Below are 19,833 nucleotides of genomic sequence, written 5' to 3'. Positions count from 1 at the left end.
AAACAAAACGGAAAATAGCTGCAAAAGATGCATAACAACACTTTACCTTACAGGTTATTTTTGGCTCTTGCTATGATACCTTATTAATAACTAGAATGAAACATTATTTATTTTATTATTTATAGGGCATAAAATGATTTGGGGCATGGGGGTTTAACAATGTATTAGTTGAACAAAACACTTTTTTAAAATATATTAAAGCACAGTCATTGTACAGATTTGCAAGGGGCCAATGGGAAAATAATAAATCGCTTTTAAAGGAATATATACATGAACAGAATTTAATGAAATCACTCTTTTTTTAGGGCTACATTACACGTCCTTTTAATGATATTGTCTTCTATTAACCCCTTAACGACCAGAGGTATTTTTGGTTTTGCATTTTCATTTTTTGCTCCCCTTCTTTCCAGACCCATAACTTTTTCATTCAAAATGGCCATGTGAGGGCTTGTTTGTCGCGGGACCAGTTGTACTTTTGAATGACACCATTGATTTTAACATATTGTGTACTGGAAAACAGGTAAAAAATTCCAAGAGTGGTGAAATTGCAAAAAAAGTGCAATTCCACAGTTGTTTTTTGTGTTTGTTTTTTACCATTTTTACTAAATGCTAAAACTGACCTGCCATTATGATTCTCTAGGTCATTACAAGTTCAGAGACACCAAACCTGTATAGGTTCTTTTTTATCTAAAATAAAAAAATAAATAAATAAATTGCGCCATTTTCCGATACCCATAGCGTCTCCATTTTTCGTGATCTTTGGTTAGGTGAGGGATTAAATTTTGTGTGCAGAGCTGACATTTTAAATGATACCATTATGGTGCAGATACGCCTGTTATTGCATTTTAATTCAATGTGGTGGCTACCAAAAAAGGAAATTCTGGCTTTTTCACTTATTTTTATCGCTACGCTGTTTAACGATCAGGTTAATTTTTTTTTTATTGATAGATCGGACAATTCTGAACTCGACGATACCAAATATGTGTAGGTTTTCTTTTTATTGTTTTATTTTCAATGGGGCGAAAGGGGGTTGATTTGAACTTTTATATTTTTTTTTATATTTTTAAAAACATTTTTTTTACATTTGGCATGCTGCCATAGTCTCCATGGGAGACTAGAAGCTGTCATAATCCGATCGCCTCTGCTACATATAGGCGATGATCAGATCACCTGTACGTAGCAGAATTACTCACTTGCTATGAGCGCCGACCACCAGGACAGGATTGCACTAGTCAATCCCCACTACCTCTAAAGGCAACTGGGATAAACAAACATAAAAAGGGGAACACTTAGCTTGAGTAGACTCAGAGAGATACACCATCATCCTCCAAACTCTAAAGAGGACGCTAGCCGACTGCTGCAGCTCCAAGCCGCAACAGGGAAATGCAAATGGGAATATCACCTGCAACTCCCAACAGGAAGTTGGGAGTTATAAACACCCCGATCCAGGTGTGACCATTAGAGCTGACTCAGGTGGCCACTGGGTCCTAGTGTCAGAAGAACCAGGCAGAAGTCCGCAAAGCAAACTGCTGAGACCTTCTGCAGACAGACGCAGTGCAATGGTCTGCAGCTTCTGACACATCATTTGCGTGGGGGGGCTTTAAGTCACTTTTCTTGTATGTTATTTGCCATATTCCTCAAAATTGGACATATGATTCATGAATTTGGAGTAAAGTCAAAAATGGACTTCTTTCCTGTCACTTATCATTTTTGCAATGTTTTTGGACAAAAGAAGTAACATTTTAATGTTGGTGCAGAAAATCGCTCCAGGGGTTCTGCTGTGCGCCAAAGTAAAAGTTGCAACTTTATGAATCTGTCAAGCTTGGTAATTATTATCTATACAGACACAATATAGCAAATCATTAGGACGTAAGAGATAATTGTGCAGTCAACGCTTTCTGATCAAAAAGTAATGTTTAGATTAGATATGATTGTAGCAAATCCTTACCTGCAGGAAGCTTTAGGTGTATGTGGCTCTTAAGCCTCTGCAATTAGACATTTTTCTAAACCAAGAAATGTAAAATATATGAATGTATTTATATATGTTTATATTTGCCATTATTTCAGTTATCACAGTTATTTTTTTAGTATCTATTACACAAGTTTATTACACTCAGTACATGTCGTCATACTCTGCAGTTTCTATATAAATAAAAATCCGGGTTTCCACTGCGAAGCCATAGAGAAGCACAATCGCTTCTGCTCTACACTGTGTGCAGAATTATTAGGCAAGTTGTATTTTGATCACATGATACTTTTTATACATGTTGTCCTACTCCAAGCTGTTCAGGCTTGAGAGCCAACTACCAATTACGTAAATCAGGTGATGTGCATCTCTGTAATGAGGAGGGGTGTTGTCTAATGACATCGAAACCCTATATGAGGTGTGCTTAATTATTAGGCAACTTCCTTTCCTTTGGCAAAATGGGTCAGAAGAGAGATTTGCAGGGCTCTGAAAAGTCCAAAATTGTGAGATGTCTTGCAGAGGGATGCAGCAGTCTTGAAATTGCCAAACTTTTGAAGCGTGATCACTGAACAATCAAGCGTTTCATGGCAAATAGCCAACAGGGTCTCAAGAAGCGTGTTGGGCAAAAAAGGCGCAAAATAACTGCCCATGAATTGAGGAAAATCAAGCGTGAAGCTGCGAAGATGCCATTTGCCACCAGTTTTGCCATATTTCAGAGCTGCAACGTTACTGGAGTAACAAAAAGCACAAGGTGTGCGATACTCAGGGACATGGCCAAGGTAAGGAAGGCTGAAAAACGACCACCTTTGAACAAGAAACATTCGATAAAACGTCAAGACTGGGCCAAGAAATATCTTAAGACTGACTTTTCAAAGGTTTTATGGACTGATGAAATGAGTGACTTTTGATGGGCCAGATGGATGGGCCAGAGGCTGGATCAGTAAAGGGCAGAGAGCTACACTCTGGCTCAGACGCCAGCAAGGTGGAGGTGGGGTACTGGTATGGGCTGGTATCATCAAAGATGAGCTGCACTCCATCCTCAACCAGAAAAGGTCCCACAAGTTCAACTCCAAGACCTACTGCCAGTTTCTGGAAGACAGCTACTTCAAGCAGTGGTACAGGAAGAAGTCGGTATCGTTCAAGAAAAAGATGATTTTCATGCAGGACAATGCTCCATCACATGCCTCCAACTACTCCACAGTGTGGCTGGCCAGTAAAGGTCTCAAAGAAGAAAAAATAATGACATGGCCCCCTTGTTCACCTGATCTGAACCCCATAGAGAACCTGTGGTCCCTCATAAAATGTGAGATCTACAGGGAGGGAAAACCGTACACCTCTCAGAACAGTGTCTGGGAGGCTGTGGTGGCTGCTGCACGCAATGTTAATAATAATTATAATAATAATCTTTATATAGCGCCAACATATTCCGCAGCGCTTTACAGTTTAACAGTTTTAAACACAACAGTCATAAGTAACAACGTTAGCAATACAATAATTAAAGCAAAATAAGACGTCCCTGCTCGTGAGAGCTTACAATCTACAATGAGGTGGGGAGATACAAAGCACAGGTGTGTATTTACAATGATGTATTTACAATGATGGTCCAGCAATCTTCAGGGGGTGGGGGATAGATGGAGATAGTGAATGGGCTACACACACATACTCATACACACAAACATAAAATGACTTTGATTAGTGAACGTGATAGGCCGCTTTGAACAAATGTGTTTTGAGGGAGCACCTAAAACTATGCAAGTTGTGGATGGTCCTAATATCTTGGGGTAGAGCATTCCAGAGGATTGGCGCAGCACGAGAGAAGTCTTGGAGTCGGGAGTGGGAGGTACGGATTAGTGCAGAGGTTAGTTGAAAGTCGTTTGCAGAGCGCAGTGGTCGGTTAGGCCGATAGACAGAAATGAGGGAGGAGATGTAAGGGGGTGCCGCACTGTGGAGAGCTTTGTGGGTGAGAACAAGTACTTTGAATTGTATCCTGTAGTGAATGGGCAGCCAGTGTAACGACTGGCGAAGAGCAGACACGTCTGAGTAATGATTAGCTAGATGGACAACCCTGGCTGCTGCATTAAGGATAGACTGGAGGGGGGAAAGTCGAGTAAGGGGGAGAAAAATTAGTAGAGCATTGCAGTAGTCCAGGCGGGAGTGGATCAAGGCAACAGTGAGGGTTTTTGTTGTTTTCATGGTGAGAAAGGGACAGATTCTAGAGATGTTCTTTAGGTGTAAGCAGCACGAGCAGGCAAGAGATTGTATATGGGATGTGAAGGAGACATTGGAGTCAAACAACACCCAGACAGTCCGCCTGCTGCCGGGGTGTTATTATGGTGCCACCCACGGAGAGGGAAATGTCAGATTTAGGGAGGTTAGTAGATGGCGGGAGCAGAAGAAGTTCAGTTTTGGAGAGGTTGAGTTTCAGTTTCAAGAGGAGATGAAGTGGAGCCTGAGAACAGAACACTAAAGGAGCGGTCAGAAAGATAGGAGGAGAACCTGGAGAGAGCAGTGTCCTTAATGCCTAGTGACTGGAGCCTAGAGAGTAGGAGAGGGTGGTCAACAGTGTCGAAAGCTGCAGAGAGGTCAAGAAGAATGTTGATTGTAAACAGATCAAGCAACTGACAGAATCTATGGATGGAAGGCTGTTGAGTGTCATCATAAAGAAAGATGGCTATATTGGTCACTAATTTTTGGGCGTTTTGTTTTTGCATGTCAGAATTGTTTATTTCTAAATTTTGTGCAGTTATATTGGTTTACCTGGTGACAATAAACAAGTGAGATGGGAATATATTTGGTTTTTATTAAGTTGCCTAATAATTCTGCACAGTAATAGTTACCTGCGCAATCAGATATCCTCCTAAGATAGCCAAATCTAAAAAAAAAACACTGCAGCTTCCAAAAATATTAAGCTTTAATATTTATGAGTCTTTTGGGTTGATTGAGAACATACTGTAGTTGTTGATCAATAATAAAAATAATCCTCTAAAATACAACTTGCCTAATAATTCTGCGCACAGTGTATAGTCTGCGGCTCGGCAGGAATGCTCTGCTGCAGCCCTGCACATATATATTAGCGCAGCAAACTTTTATCTCTATAAACTAGTTATTGTATCTCTATAGAAAGGGAGTGTAAATAACACTGCTCTCCGCCATGCTTAATACTGATAGGAGGTTTTAGATATACTTTCTTTCTAGTTTAAACAGGTGCGTCACCTCCAGATGGCTTCTTTCTCTCTTTTCCACGCACGCATTTTATAATAAAGCTGCTCTATTTATTTCCTTTGCCCTGGGATACAAAATGAAGCTTCTCTCTGGATACAATTGTCTTCGAAACAAAGGCCACTGAGGATCTGTGTTGTTTTCTGTGGCTGCAAAGTAACAATTGTGCCTGATAATATAGATAAATAGCTTAAGAGCACTAAGTAAAAGTCAGAACCATTGCATCTAATGGAAATCACAGCAAAGATAACACATACTCTCGTGAATGGAGAGAATCTTTTCATGGGTATGGTTTAATGTATTTATTGCAGGGTCGGACTGGGAATTAAATGCAGCCCTAGCATTTAAAAGCACACAGGCCCATACTGCCCCGCACCCACTTCCCCAGATCGGGGTCACTTTCACAAAAATGACTTTGCCTGACCTCATAGGACAAATAATTCTTCTATATAAGGTTAATTAATGCTATGACATAGTGAGGGAGGAATGCTAACATACTGATCATTACTAAACACAACTGTACCGAGACCAAGTTACCATTAATACTGCAATATAAAAGACATATAATGCCACCAGACCATAACCACACATGCAGCATATCCACCATACTAATGTACTACGACTGATATTACCACCATACAGGGAGCATATCATGGCAGATATCTGTTGTATACCAGCAGAATATGTACAGGTCCTTCTCAAAAAATTAGCATATAGTGTTAAATTTCATTATTTACCATAATGTAATGATTACAATTAAACTTTCATATACTATAGATTCATTATCCACCAACTGAAATTTGTCAGGTCTTTTATTGTTTTAATACTGATGATTTTGGCATACAACTCCTGATAACCCAAAAAACCTGTCTCAATAAATTAGCATATCAAGAAAAGGTTCTCTAAATGACCTATTACCCTAATCTTCTGAATCAACTAATTAACTCTAAACACATGCAAAAGATACCTGAGGCTTTTAAAAACTCCCTGCCTGGTTCATTACTCAAAACCCCCATCATGGGTAAGACTAGCGACCTGACAGATGTCAAGAAGGCCATCATTGACACCCTCAAGCAAGAGGGTAAGACCCAGAAAGAAATTTCTCAACAAATAGGCTGTTCCCAGAGTGCTGTATCAAGGCACCTCAATGGTAAGTCTGTTGGAAGGAAACAATGTGGCAGAAAACGCTGTACAACGAGAAGAGGTGACCGGAACCTGAGGAAGCAGTGGACTGAGTCTGGTGTGGAAACATCCAGAGCCACCGTGCACAGGCGTGTGCAGGAAATGGGCTACAGGTGCCGCATTCCCCAGGTAAAGCCACTTTTGAACCATAAACAGCGGCAGAAGCGCCTGACCTGGGCTACAGAGAAGCAGCACTGGACTGTTGCTAAGTGGTCCCAAGTACTTTTTTCTGATGAAAGCAAATTTTGCATGTCATTCGGAAATCAAGGTGCCAGAGTCTGGAGGAAGACTGGGGAGAAGGAAATGCCAAAATGCCTGAAGTCCAGTGTCAAGTACCCACAGTCAGTGATGGTGTGGGGTGCCATGTCAGCTGCTGGTGTTGGTCCACTGTGTTTCATCAAGGGCAGGGTCAATGCAGCTAGCTATCAGGAGATTTTGGAGCACTTCATGCTTCCATCGGCTGAAATGCTTTATGGAGATGAAGATTTCATTTTTCAGCACGACCTGGCACCTGCTCACAGTGCCAAAACCACTGGTAAATGGTTTACTGACCATGGTATTACTGTGCTCAATTGGCCTGCCAACTCTCCTGACCTGAACCCCATAGAGAATCTGTGGGATATTGTGAAGAGAAAGTTGAGAGACGCAAGACCCAACACTCTGGATGAGCTTAAGGCCGCTATTGAAGCATCCTGGGCCTCCATAACATCTCAGCAGTGTCACAGGCTGATTGCCTCCATGCCACGCCGCATTGAAGCAGTCATTTCTGCCAAAGGATTCCCGACCGAGTATTGAGTGCATAACTGAACATTATTATTTGATGGTTTTTTTGTTTGGTATTAAAAAACACTTTTATTTGATTGGTCGGGTGAAATATGCTAATTTATTGAGACAGGTTTTTTGGGTTATCAGGAGTTGTATGCCAAAATCATCAGTATTAAAACAATAAAAGACCTGACAAATTTCAGTTGGTGGATAATGAATCTATAGTATATGAAAGTTTAATTGTAATCATTACATTATGGTAAATAATGAAATTTAACACTATATGCTAATTTTTTGAGAAGGACCTGTATATGAATGCTGTACCGATAAGGACTCACCGGAGACATTCCCCCTGATTGTATTTGTTCATTTTCTGTCTGCTTTTCCATGTGGCCCACGACTTCATAACTACTTCTCCAATCAATGACCCTCTGCTTCTTTATAGTAATAGCGTCCCCTGTGCCTCCTTACAATAATGTCCCCATTGTGCCTCCTAATAACAGTAATGCCATCTTTTGTACCTTTTTATAACAGTAATTCCCCCCATAGACACTGCAATGATAGTGAGGGACCCACTTTTTTATGTAAACTATGTCTATCTCAGATATAGCACCTGAATATTAGTTACCGTATTTTCCGGCGTATAAGACGACTTTTTAACCCCCGAAAATCTTCTTAAAAGTCGGGGGTCGTCTTATACGCCGGGAATCGTCTTGTACGCCGGTGTATATGGTGGGTGGGGAGGGGGAGTGATCCTGATGACGAGGGGGCGTCTCACAGGAAAGTGAGTAATCCCCATTACCTTATCCTAGCGGTGCAGCGTGGGGGTGTCAGTGCTGGGAGCGGCGGCGGCTGCTGTGTTCTGGTGCGGCGGCTCCTCTTCTGTGTGGGGCCTCTGTGCTGTGAGGTGGCGGCGGCAGCGGCGTATCTTTATCCAGTTGGGGCTCCTCCGGCATCTCCTTAGCCCTGGAGGCCCCGCCGCAACTCCATCGGTGCAATGTGGTGGCCTCCGGGAAAATGGCCGCTGCTCAGATTCAGATCTCGTGTCCCGAGATTTCGGGACGAGATCTGAATCTGAGCAGCGGCCATTTTCCCGGAGGCCACCGCATCGCACCTATTGAGCTGCCTCCGGGAAAATGGCCGCTGCATTGCACCGATGGAGTTGCGGCGGGGCCTCCAGGGCTAAGGAGATGCCGGAGGAGCCCCAACTGGATAAAGATATGCCGCCGCCACCGCCACCCCACAGCACAGAGGCCCCACACAGAAGAGGAGCCGCCGCACCAGAGCACAGCAGCCGCCGCACCAGAGCACAGCAGCCGCCGCCGCCACTCCCAGCACTGAGACCCCCACGCTGCACCGCTACGATAAGGTAATGGGGGATACTCACTTTCCTGTGAGACGCCCCCTCGTCATCAGGATCACTCCCCCCCCCCCCAAAAGGCACATATTCACCGGCCCTATAAGACGACATAGGGTGTATAAGAAGACCCCCGACTTTTAAGAAGATTTTATATTTTAACTGGTAAAGTTGGGGGGTCGTCTTATACGCCCAGTCGTCTTATACGCCGGAAAATACGGTATTTCCCTCTAGCTGATGAATCTAACATTAAAGCATATAAGTTGAGCAAAATCATGTGTTGTTGACCTTCAACAATAGAGGTGACAGAAGCCTTATATTCACATTGTGAAAATTACTCTGCATAAAAAGGTGAGCTCTATACAATAGTATGTGTATGTTAATGCAGTATGCCCCATATTCTACTGTTTAGTATATACCAAGTGCTATCTCTTGTGCAGCTGTCTGCCCCGCTACTCTCATCTGTCATCTGCCCTCTAGTACCTCCTTATTGAAATACTGGACACTTGTCCCAGACAAGCAGTAAATACAAAGTCATTCTCAAGTCGCCCTGCCGAGCAGTTATTGCGCTTCTCTTCCCAAGATCAGTCTAACACCAGGCACAGGTGGAGCGATGAAGTGATGGCATTGCACCACTCAATGTCCCCAGTGTGGCACCAGCCACATGTCTTATTCTAGAGAAATCCACGTTTTTCTTATATGTTAAATGATCTGTTAAGATCTATGGGTCGGACCGAGATCTCCATGAGAATCTGCCTCCAGGGATTGTTTTAAATGGAAGGGGAGTTACCAGTGTGAGACATGTAATGGCTGACAGTCTGCTCTCTTGATCTACATGTCTCACACTGGTAACTCCCCCTTTTATTTATAATAATCTCTGAGGGCAAACAGACAGCGATTCTTTACTGTAAGAGCAGTGGCACTATTAAACCCCTCCCACAACTTTTTATAATGCTCGATTCACTAAACAAGTTCATGGAGGGTAAAGATGCTTTTATTGAAATCCAGAGAACTAGTCAACTTTTCATATCTGGAGTTGCAAAGGAATTTTACCTCTAATATGGAGCAATTAGCATCTGTCACATGGAGTTGTTGCCTTTCTCTGGATCAATAAATTAGGATTTTAGGTTGAACTTGTATACGGTGCGGTACTCTTAGTTTTTTTTCCAGCAAGCTGCTGTAGAGAAACAACTAAAAAATTATTCTGCACTCTCCTATACGGTTAATTAAAAGGTAACCAACAAGTGTATGGGATACTTTTTGGTATATTTGATGTATATGTTTGGACGTTTATAAACCACATGTAGGGCTCAGATACAGCCTTCATAAGGACATAATAGAACTGGGGGAACATAATAGTTTCATAACCTCTTTACAGCAATTTAGATTCGCTAAATACAATAAAGAAATTTTATGTTGTAATTAACGTTTAGTAGTGTGTAAATATTTAGCGTTACGAGTGTGGTCACAGATCTGGTTAAATGCGCACCGGTGGTGTCCCCGGAGAGCGATCTACAGCCGGAGTGCATTACATTAGTGGTCAGTTTAGCCATTGTTGTCTTCTGTATGGCACCTGTTCTCTTTAGGGATCCCTGGCTAATATTAAACACAATGGGCTACTTCTGACAACCCGACAGCCCCACAAGACTCAGGAGGAATAAAGTGATTTAGAGAGGAAACTCAAGACTTTAAACAGATTTCCACTACGACTGGAATACAACATATGACTTTACATTTCCGCAATGTGAGGAGGACAAGCTGTCCTTTACTTAATCATGTAGCAGCGCTGGAGCAAAGGACAACATAATAGACTGTGGGGGGTGCGTTCTGTTCTCCTGGCTACAAATCATTTACCCAGTGTGCATGAAATTATAGAAGCACCTTTGTGGGAATGATACTCTGCTCCATTCATACTAATTATCTTAGAGGTAGACACCTGGTCTCAGAGTATTGTACACAGTGTAGAAAGGGACATGTGCAGCCAAGAGCATACGCCGGTTGGATATCAAGTGTTTTATCTATGGAACACACAATGGAAATACATACTTTTGGGGTTATAGTTCTGCCCTTTTAAGAGGTGTTTAAATTATTGTCTTTAACAAGTTTTCAGGCTAAGCATAAAAAAAGTTTATACTTAAGAAACAGTATACATTATTAATTATGTATGTTAGACCTGATGAAGCTGGTGTATTTGGTTTGCAAATGCAAGTTAGGATGTCATTAACACCCTCATATTGAAGATGAGCATTTTGTGAATCATAGAGTTATACAATCATAGAATGGTAGAGTTGGAAGGGACCTCCTGGGTCATCTGGTCCAACCCCCTGCTCTAAGCAGGATTCACTAAATCATCCCAGACAGATGTCTGTTCAGCCTCTGTTTGAAGACTTCCATTGAAGGAGAACTCACCACCTCTCATGGCAGCCTGTTCCACTCATCGATCGCCCTCACTGTCACAAAGTTGTTTCTAATATCTAATCTGTATCTTCTCCCTTTTAGTTTCATTCCACTGCTTCTCATGTTTCAAATGTCCAAATGAGAATAATGATGATCCCTCCACAGTGACATGCCTTCAGATATTTGGAGACAGCTATTAAGTCTCCTCTCAGTCTTCTTTTTTCCAAGCTAAATATTCTCAGATCCTTAAACCGTTCCTCGTAGGGCATACTTTGCAGTCCACTCACCATCCTGGTCGCTCTTCTCTAAACTTGCTCCAGTTTTTCAATGTCTTTTTTAAAATGAGGTGCTCAGAAGTGGACACAGTATTCCAGATGAGGTCTGACCAAGGAGGAGTAGAGGGGGAGAATTACTTCATGTGATCTAGATGCTATGCTTCCCGCTATAAAGTGAGAGATCTCATGACTTCATGTATATTCAGTTTCCTCCCACCCAGCCTGACAGCTGCAGCTTGTACTAAGTAGTGTGAGATCTCAGTAGCAGGAAACAGGGACAATGAGGTGCTGTCATTCTGGCTATGCAGAAGGAAATGTAACTCCAGATGTCTTCATTTTAGATATATATCAATATCAATACTCTTATACTGGAGCGTGCAGGTTACTAAATGCCCTTGCTACACATACCATCACACACTGAATATGGGGAGCTTTAATACTACTGGTGCACCAGATTCTCCTTAGCTAACACTGTGTTGAAAAATATGACCGGAGCCTAATATATAAATATGTTCTCTGCTCAATATTACAGTATCCCGGGAGGGAATACTTATTCGGGCTGAGGGCATTTCATGATGCTATTTTATGTCAAAACTATATGACACTTTCTAAGGAAAAGCTGGTGTTTGTTCAGCTAAGATAACAGATTTTTGGGATGTCAGTGAGAATTTGGACACAACCTAAAGAACATGCTATGATATCTATTTACTATTTGTATTACATATACTAACATTGTAGATACTTGTAGAAGGTTCTTTCATTTACTGACAGCTGTTCCTCCACATGTCTATTGATTTATTGAAGGGGCTATCTCATGGCTGACCTTCGGGAGTGCACCTCCCCCTTCCCTCCTACCTTGGTGGGGAGTGGGTTTGAGTGGGAGGTGCTCTCTTTATGAATTGATCATTTGAACCAATTCTGCTAGCCCAAACTGTGCACTCTCCTTCAAGCAGAGAGCAGGGGCAGCTTCTGCAACATCAGAGGAGCGCAGGGCCTGGATCCAACGATCCAGCCTGCTTCAGAGCAGTGCTTACAAGTTCTATAATAAAGAGCTTGTAAGTGCTGCTCTCCTTGTCTAGGAAACAGTCAAAAGTGATAGACAGATCTCCGGTCTTCAGGAATGATCAAGTAAACTATAAAACAAAAAAAAATCTCTGTTCTTCAGAACGGAGAATATTTTTAATAAGAAGTAAAATGCAAAGTTGCTAAATTTTACAAGCACTTCACAAATTTACCCAGTGAAGAACTTGAGAGTAACCCTTAAATTTACTATCTCCATTTAGAAGTACAGCTTATCGCTGTATACAAAGTGTTAGCAGCTTGGATTTCAGCCCTTTGTGAAATATAACTCAATGCATTAACATGACAACTTTGTATCAGCCTTTGTTTAGGCATGTATTGTTGGTTAGCATGTCCCTGGTGATTTCATACCCATGCACTATATAAAAATGCATTACACATTACAGAGCTAATATTCTTTTTTTTTCCACAGGTGGGAAAGTAAAGATGTAGCAAGTCTTACAGAAAAGGAAAAGGACTTGATGGAACAATTGAAAGGAATGACGGGATGTAGAGACAAGCCTTCCACAACACGTTGATGGTGACTTCAAGAAGTTTGTATCTGGAGATTGCTTAAGAAACTACCAGCTAGAAGAGTTCAATGGTGGATGTTAAATAATGTACAACCTTGTTATCCATAGATAAATCCAGAAAGGACAGTGATAGCCCTGCTATGTCTAGATGAGCATCCAGTACTTAATGTCATGGTTTACATTTTAATATTATTCTAAGCTTTTTACAACAATGTTATATTTGCCGTTTTGATGTAAATGTAAAAAATAAAGTCTTTTCTTTTTTTCCCTTGAAATTACTGAATTTGTAACATAGTTATTATTGTACCTACTACATGAGCAGATATTTTGTATGTACACTGAGCAGTATTATGGGGAGAGCATATAGGGTCACTTACAATGGGTCTCCCACCATCTGGGGCCCGGAAACTCTTATCACTATTCCCTATTAAAATAAATTATCAATAAAAAAAACACATTTATTACTTTACAATGTAATGCTGTTAAAATATTACACATATTCATCAAGATTGCTGTTTTATCTGTTGGTTTTAATGAAGGGTCTGCTGGAGTAAGATGTGCCAAATTTATTAGGAAGCGTGAACCTAAAAATGAATTAGGCATATTTTACAGCTTCACAATCATGAACTGGAGTAAATTTCCATTGTAATATACCCACCTTTATGGCATAAATGATGTATTTTCCTTGCTAAATTACCCCACTTTTTTTTAAAAGTTAGTGCTGGTGTAAAAGGCCAAAAGTTGCCAAATTTTCTAGCAACTATGAGGCACTTCAATGTTGGAGCGGCACCGAGCAAACCTTAGTCAAGCAACCGGTGTCACAGCCAGAGTCACTGTGTAGCCCTAGTGTAGTGCATTCACAGAGAGCTCCACCAAAAGTTTATATTTTCTCTCCGTTAGGAACAGGTTACCACCAGCATCACCTTAGTCTCAATTACTGTATTTTCTATACCTTTTCTGTACTTTGGTTAAATTAGTAATATTTTATGATACTTTGTATGAAATGAATAATATTTTACTTCCTTAGTTATGACATGAACAGGAAAGGCGCCGCTACATACAGTGTATATAAAAAGTCTACACACCCAAGTCAAAATCCCAGGTTGTCATGTAAAAAATCATACCAAGTAGAATCATTTCATAACTTTTTCTACCTTTATTGTCACCTATAATCTGTATAAATCCACTGACAAACAGGATAAAATCATTTTGAAGGGGAAAATAAAAATAACAAAAGTAAAATAATGTTGTTGCATCTACTATATAATTGTCTAAGGGTCACTTCAGTCTGTCTGTCTTTCTGTCTGTCTGTCACGGATATTAATTGGTCGTGGCCTCTGTCTGTCATGAAAATCCAAGTCGCTGATTGGTCGCGGCAAAACGGCCACGACCAATCAGCGACGGGCACAGACCGGCGGCAAAATGGCCGCTCCTTACTCCCCGCAGTCAGTGCCCGCTCCATAATCCCCTCCAGTCAGTGCTCACACAGGGTTAATGGCAGCGGTAACAGACCGCGTTATGCTGCGGGTTACGCACTCCGTTACCGCTGCTATTAACCCTGTGTGACCAACTTTTTACTATTGATGCTGTGTTGTGAATTTGGATTCTGGGCTCCCCCGGTGGCTACTGGTGGAATTGAACTGGTGTTTTCATCTTCTCTGTTCACCTGTTCCCATCAAGATGTGGGAGTCGCTATATAACCTTGCTGCTCTGTTAGTTGCTTGCCGGTCAACAATGTTATCAGAAGCCTCTCTGTGCTTGTTCCTGCTCCTAGACAACTACTAGATAAGTTGGACTCTTGTCCATGTTTGTTTTTGCATTTTTGTTCCAGTTCACAGCTGTAGTTTCGTTACTGTGTCTGGAAAGCTCTTGTGAACAGGAATTGCCACTCTGGTGTTATGAGTTAATGCCAGAGTTTTAAAGTAATTTCTGGATGGTGTTTTGATAGGGTTTTCAGCTGACCATGAAAGTGCCCTTTCTGTCTTCTGCTATGTAGTAAGTGGACCTCAAATTTGCTAAACCTATTTTCATACTACGTTTGTTATTTCATCTTGATTCACCGCCAATACATGTGGGGGGCCTCTGTCTCCTTTCGGGGTATTTTCTCTAGAGGTGAGCTAGGACTAATATTTCCCTCTGCTAGCATTATTTAGTCCTCCGGCTGGTGCTGGGCATCTAGAATCAACGTAGGCATGCTACCCGGCCACTGCTAGTTGTGTGTTAGGTTTAGTTCATGGTCAGCTCAGTTCCCATCTTCCAAGAGCTAGTTCCTATATATGCTGATGCTATGTTCTCTTGCCATTGAGATCATGACAGTTTGACCGGCCCACTAAAGGGTTAAAATCCTTGGCTGAGAAAGGAGAGAAATAAGAAGTCTGCTGAGAATTTTTTTTTTTTTTTTTTTTCTCCTTCTAATCTTTGAATGGCTCTGTGTCCACCTGTTTGTAATGGATCTTCAGAGTGTAACTGCAGGTTTGAATAATCTCGCTACGAGGGTACAAAATTTGCAAGACTTTGTTTGTCATGCACCTATATCTGAGCCGAGAATTCCTTTGCCGGAATTTTTCTCGGGGAATAGATCTGGGTTTCAGAATTTTCGAAATAATTGCAAATTATTTTTGTCCCTGAAATTTCGCTCTGCCGGAGACCCTGCACAGCAGGTCAGGATTGTGATTTCCTTGCTCCGGGGCGACCCTCAAGACTGGGCTTTTTCATTGACACCAGGGGATCCTGCGTTGCTCAATGTGGATGCGTTTTTTCTGGCCTTGGGGTTGCTTTATGACGAACCTCATTTGGAGCTTCAGGCAGAAAAAACTTTGATGTCCCTATCTCAGGGGCAAGATGAAGCGGAAATTTACTGTCAAAGATTCCGTAAATGGTCTGTGCTTACTCAGTGGAATGAGTGCGCCCTGGCGGCGACTTTCAGAGAGGGTCTCTCTGATGCCATTAAGGATGTTATGGTGGGGTTCCCTGTGCCTGCGGGTCTGAATGAGTCCATGACAATGGCTATTCAGATCGATAGGCGTTTGCGGGAGCGCAAACCAGTGCACCATCTGGCGGTGTCCACTGAGAAGTCGCCAGAGAGTATGCAGTGTGATAGAATTCTGTCCCGAAGCGAGCGGCAGAATTTTAGACGGAAAAATGGGTTGTGTTTCTATTGTGGTGATTCTACTCATGTTATATCAGCATGCTCTAAGCGCACTAAAAAGCTTGATAAATCTGTTTCCATTTGCACCTTACCATCTAAGTTTATTCTATCTGTGACCCTGATTTGCTCTTTGTCATCTATTACCACGGACGCCTATGTCGACTCTGGCGCCGCTTTGAGTCTTATGGATTGGTCCTTTGCCAAACGCTGTGGGTATGATTTAGAGCCTTTGGAGACTCTTATTCCTCTGAAGGGGATTGACTCCACCCCATTGGCTAATAATAAACCACAATACTGGACACAAGTAACTATGCGTATTAATCCGGATCACCAGGAGATTATTCGCTTTCTGGTGCTGCATAATCTACATGATGATTTGGTGCTGGGATTGCCTTGGCTGCAATCTCACAACCCAGTCCTCGACTGGAAAGCTATGTCTGTGTTGAGCTGGGGATGTAAGGGGGCTCATGGGGATGTACCTGTGGTTTCCATTTCATCATCTATTCCCTCTGAAATTCCTGAGTTCCTGTCTGACTATCGTGACGTCTTTGAAGAATCCAAGCTTGGTTCATTACCTCCGCACCGAGAGTGCGATTGTGCCATAGATTTAATCCCGGGTAGTAAATACCCAAAGGGTCGTTTATTTAATCTGTCTGTGCCTGAACATGCTGCTATGCGAGAATATATAAAGGAGTCCTTGGAAAAGGGACATATTCGTCCATCGTCATCTCCCTTAGGAGCCGGTTTTTTCTTTGTGTCAAAAAAAGACGGCTCTTTGAGACCATGTATCGATTATCGGCTTTTGAATAAAATCACTGTAAAATATCAATACCCATTGCCGTTGCTGACTGATTTGTTTGCTCGCATAAAGGGGGCCAAGTGGTTATCTAAGATTGACCTTCGTGGGGCGTATAATTTGGTGCGAATCAGGCAGGGGGATGAGTGGAAAACCGCATTTAATACGCCCGAGGGCCACTTTGAGTATTTAGTGATGCCTTTTGGTCTTTCTAATGCTCCGTCAGTTTTCCAGTCCTTTATGCATGATATTTTTCGCGATTATTTGGATAAATTTATGATTGTGTATCTGGATGATATTCTAATTTTTTCGGATGACTGGGACTCTCATGTCCAGCAAGTCAGGAGGGTTTTCCAGGTTTTGCGGTCTAATTCTTTGTGTGTGAAGGGTTCTAAGTGTGTTTTTGGGGTACAGAGGATTTCCTTTTTGGGATATATTTTTTCTCCCTCTTCCATTGAAATGGATCCTGTCAAGGTTCAAGCTATTTGTGATTGGACGCAGCCCTCTTCCCTTAAGAGTCTTCAGAAATTTTTGGGCTTTGCTAACTTTTATCGTCGATTCATTGCTGGTTTTTCGGATATTGCTAAGCCATTGACCGATTTGACTAAGAAGGGTGCTGATGTTGCTGATTGGTCCCCTGACGCTGTGGAGGCCTTTCGGGAGCTTAAGCGCCGTTTTTCCTCTGCTCCTGTGTTGCGTCAGCCTGATGTTGCTCTACCTTTTCAGGTTGAGGTCGACGCTTCTGAGATCGGAGCTGGGGCAGTTTTGTCGCAGAAAAGTTCTGACTGCTCCGTGATGAGGCCTTGTGCCTTCTTTTCCCGTAAATTTTCGCCCGCTGAGCGGAATTATGATGTTGGGAATCGGGAGCTTTTGGCCATGAAGTGGGCTTTTGAGGAGTGGCGCCATTGGCTTGAGGGGGCCAGACATCAGGTGGTGGTATTGACTGACCACAAAAACTTGATTTATCTTGAGACCGCCAGGCGCCTGAATCCTAGACAGGCGCGCTGGTCATTATTTTTCTCTCGGTTTAATTTTGTGGTGTCATACCTACCGGGTTCTAAGAATGTTAAGGCGGATGCCCTTTCTAGGAGTTTTGAGCCTGACTCGCCTGGTAACTCTGAGCCCACAGGTATCCTTAAGGATGGAGTGGTATTGTCAGCCGTTTCTCCAGACCTGCGGCGGGCCTTGCAGGAGTTTCAGGCGGATAGACCGGATCGTTGCCCACCTGATAAACTGTTTGTTCCTGATGATTGGACCAGTAGAGTCATCTCTGAGGTTCATTCTTCTGCGTTGGCAGGTCATCCTGGCATTTTTGGTACCAGGGATTTGGTGGCAAGGTCCTTCTGGTGGCCTTCCCTGTCACGAGATGTGCGAGGCTTTGTGCAGTCTTGTGACGTTTGTGCTCGGGCCAAGCCTTGTTGCTCTCGGGCTAGTGGATTATTGTTGCCCTTGCCTATTCCTAAGAGGCCTTGGACGCACATCTCGATGGATTTTATTTCAGATCTGCCTGTTTCTCAGAAGATGTCTGTCATCTGGGTGGTGTGTGACCGTTTCTCTAAAATGGTCCATTTGGTTCCTCTGCCCAAGTTGCCTTCTTCTTCCGAGTTGGTTCCTCTGTTTTTTCAAAATGTTGTTCGTTTGCATGGTATTCCTGAGAATATCATTTCTGACAGAGGGACCCAATTCGTGTCTAGATTTTGGCGGGCATTCTGTGCTAGGATGGGCATAGATTTGTCTTTTTCGTCCGCTTTCCATCCTCAGACGAATGGCCAGACCGAGCGGACTAATCAGACCCTGGAGACATATCTGAGGTGTTTTGTGTCTGCTGACCAGGATGATTGGGTTGCTTTTTTGCCATTGGCAGAGTTCGCTCTCAATAATCGGGCCAGCTCTGCCACTTTGGTGTCCCCGTTTTTCTGTAATTCGGGGTTTCATCCTCGATTTTCCTCTGGTCAGGTGGAATCTTCGGATTGTCCTGGAGTGGATGCTGTGGTGGAGAGATTGCATCAGATCTGGGGGCAGGTGGTGGACAATTTGAGGTTGTCCCAGGAGAAGACTCAGCTTTTTGCCAACCGCCACCGTCGTGTTGGTCCTCGGCTTTGTGTTGGAGATTTGGTGTGGTTGTCTTCTCGTTTTGTCCCTATGAGGGTCTCTTCTCCTAAGTTTAAGCCTCGGTTCATCGGCCCGTATAAGATATTGGAGATTCTTAACCCTGTTTCCTTCCGTTTGGACCTCCCTGCATCCTTTTCTATTCATAACGTTTTTCATCGGTCATTATTGCGCAGGTATGAGGTACCGGTTGTGCCTTCCGTTGAGCCTCCTGCTCCGGTGTTGGTTGAGGGTGAGTTGGAGTACGTTGTGGAGAAAATCTTAGACTCTCGTGTTTCCAGACGGAGACTCCAGTATCTGGTCAAGTGGAAGGGATACGGCCAGGAGGATAATTCTTGGGTGAATGCATCTGATGTTCATGCCTCTGATCTGGTTCGTGCCTTTCATAGGACCCATCCTGATCGCCCTGGTGGTTCTGGTGAGGGTTCGGTGCCCCCTCCTTGAGGGGGGGTACTGTTGTGAATTTGGATTCTGGGCTCCCCCGGTGGCTACTGGTGGAATTGAACTGGTGTTTTCATCTTCTATGTTCACCTGTTCCCATCAAGATGTGGGAGTCGCTATATAACCTTGCTGCTCTGTTAGTTGCTTGCCGGTCAACAATGTTATCAGAAGCCTCTCTGTGCTTGTTCCTGCTCCTAGACAACTACTAGATAAGTTGGACTCTTGTCCATGTTTGTTTTTGCATTTTTGTTCCAGTTCACAGCTGTAGTTTCGTTACTGTGTCTGGAAAGCTCTTGTGAACAGGAATTGCCACTCTGGTGTTATGAGTTAATGCCAGAGTTTTAAAGTAATTTCTGGATGGTGTTTTGATAGGGTTTTCAGCTGACCATGAAAGTGCCCTTTCTGTCTTCTGCTATGTAGTAAGTGGACCTCAAATTTGCTAAACCTATTTTCATACTACGTTTGTTATTTCATCTTGATTCACCGCCAATACATGTGGGGGGCCTCTGTCTCCTTTCGGGGTATTTTCTCTAGAGGTGAGCTACGACTAATATTTCCCTCTGCTAGCATTATTTAGTCCTCCGGC

General features: G+C 42.7%; 1 protein-coding gene and 1 long non-coding RNA gene across 5 annotated transcripts in view; one reads left to right on the top strand and one right to left on the bottom strand.

The window, feature by feature from the left end:
* Positions 1–14,002, top strand: part of KIAA0825 (KIAA0825 ortholog) — a 565,784-nt gene extending 551,782 nt beyond the window's left edge. For 3 of the 4 annotated variants that reach the window (XM_077289179.1, XM_077289208.1, XM_077289198.1), the window contains exon 20: positions 12,654–14,001. In XM_077289179.1, the coding sequence (XP_077145294.1) occupies positions 12,654–12,759 (106 nt within the window). In that variant the 3' untranslated portion in view covers positions 12,760–14,001. Of the gene's footprint in view, positions 1–12,653 lie in introns of all 4 variants that reach the window. The other variant, XM_077289188.1, reaches the window with a different exon arrangement.
* Positions 1–19,833, bottom strand: part of LOC143807550 (uncharacterized) — a 128,036-nt gene that overhangs the window by 79,521 nt on the left and 28,682 nt on the right. The gene's annotated exons all lie outside the window — the stretch shown is intronic.

This window comes from Ranitomeya variabilis, chromosome 1 (genome assembly GCF_051348905.1).
Source record: "Ranitomeya variabilis isolate aRanVar5 chromosome 1, aRanVar5.hap1, whole genome shotgun sequence".
Taxonomy (NCBI): Eukaryota; Metazoa; Chordata; class Amphibia; order Anura; family Dendrobatidae; genus Ranitomeya; species Ranitomeya variabilis.
Note: the sequence above shows the minus strand (reverse complement) of the source record. Positions and strands in the feature narration are given on the sequence as shown.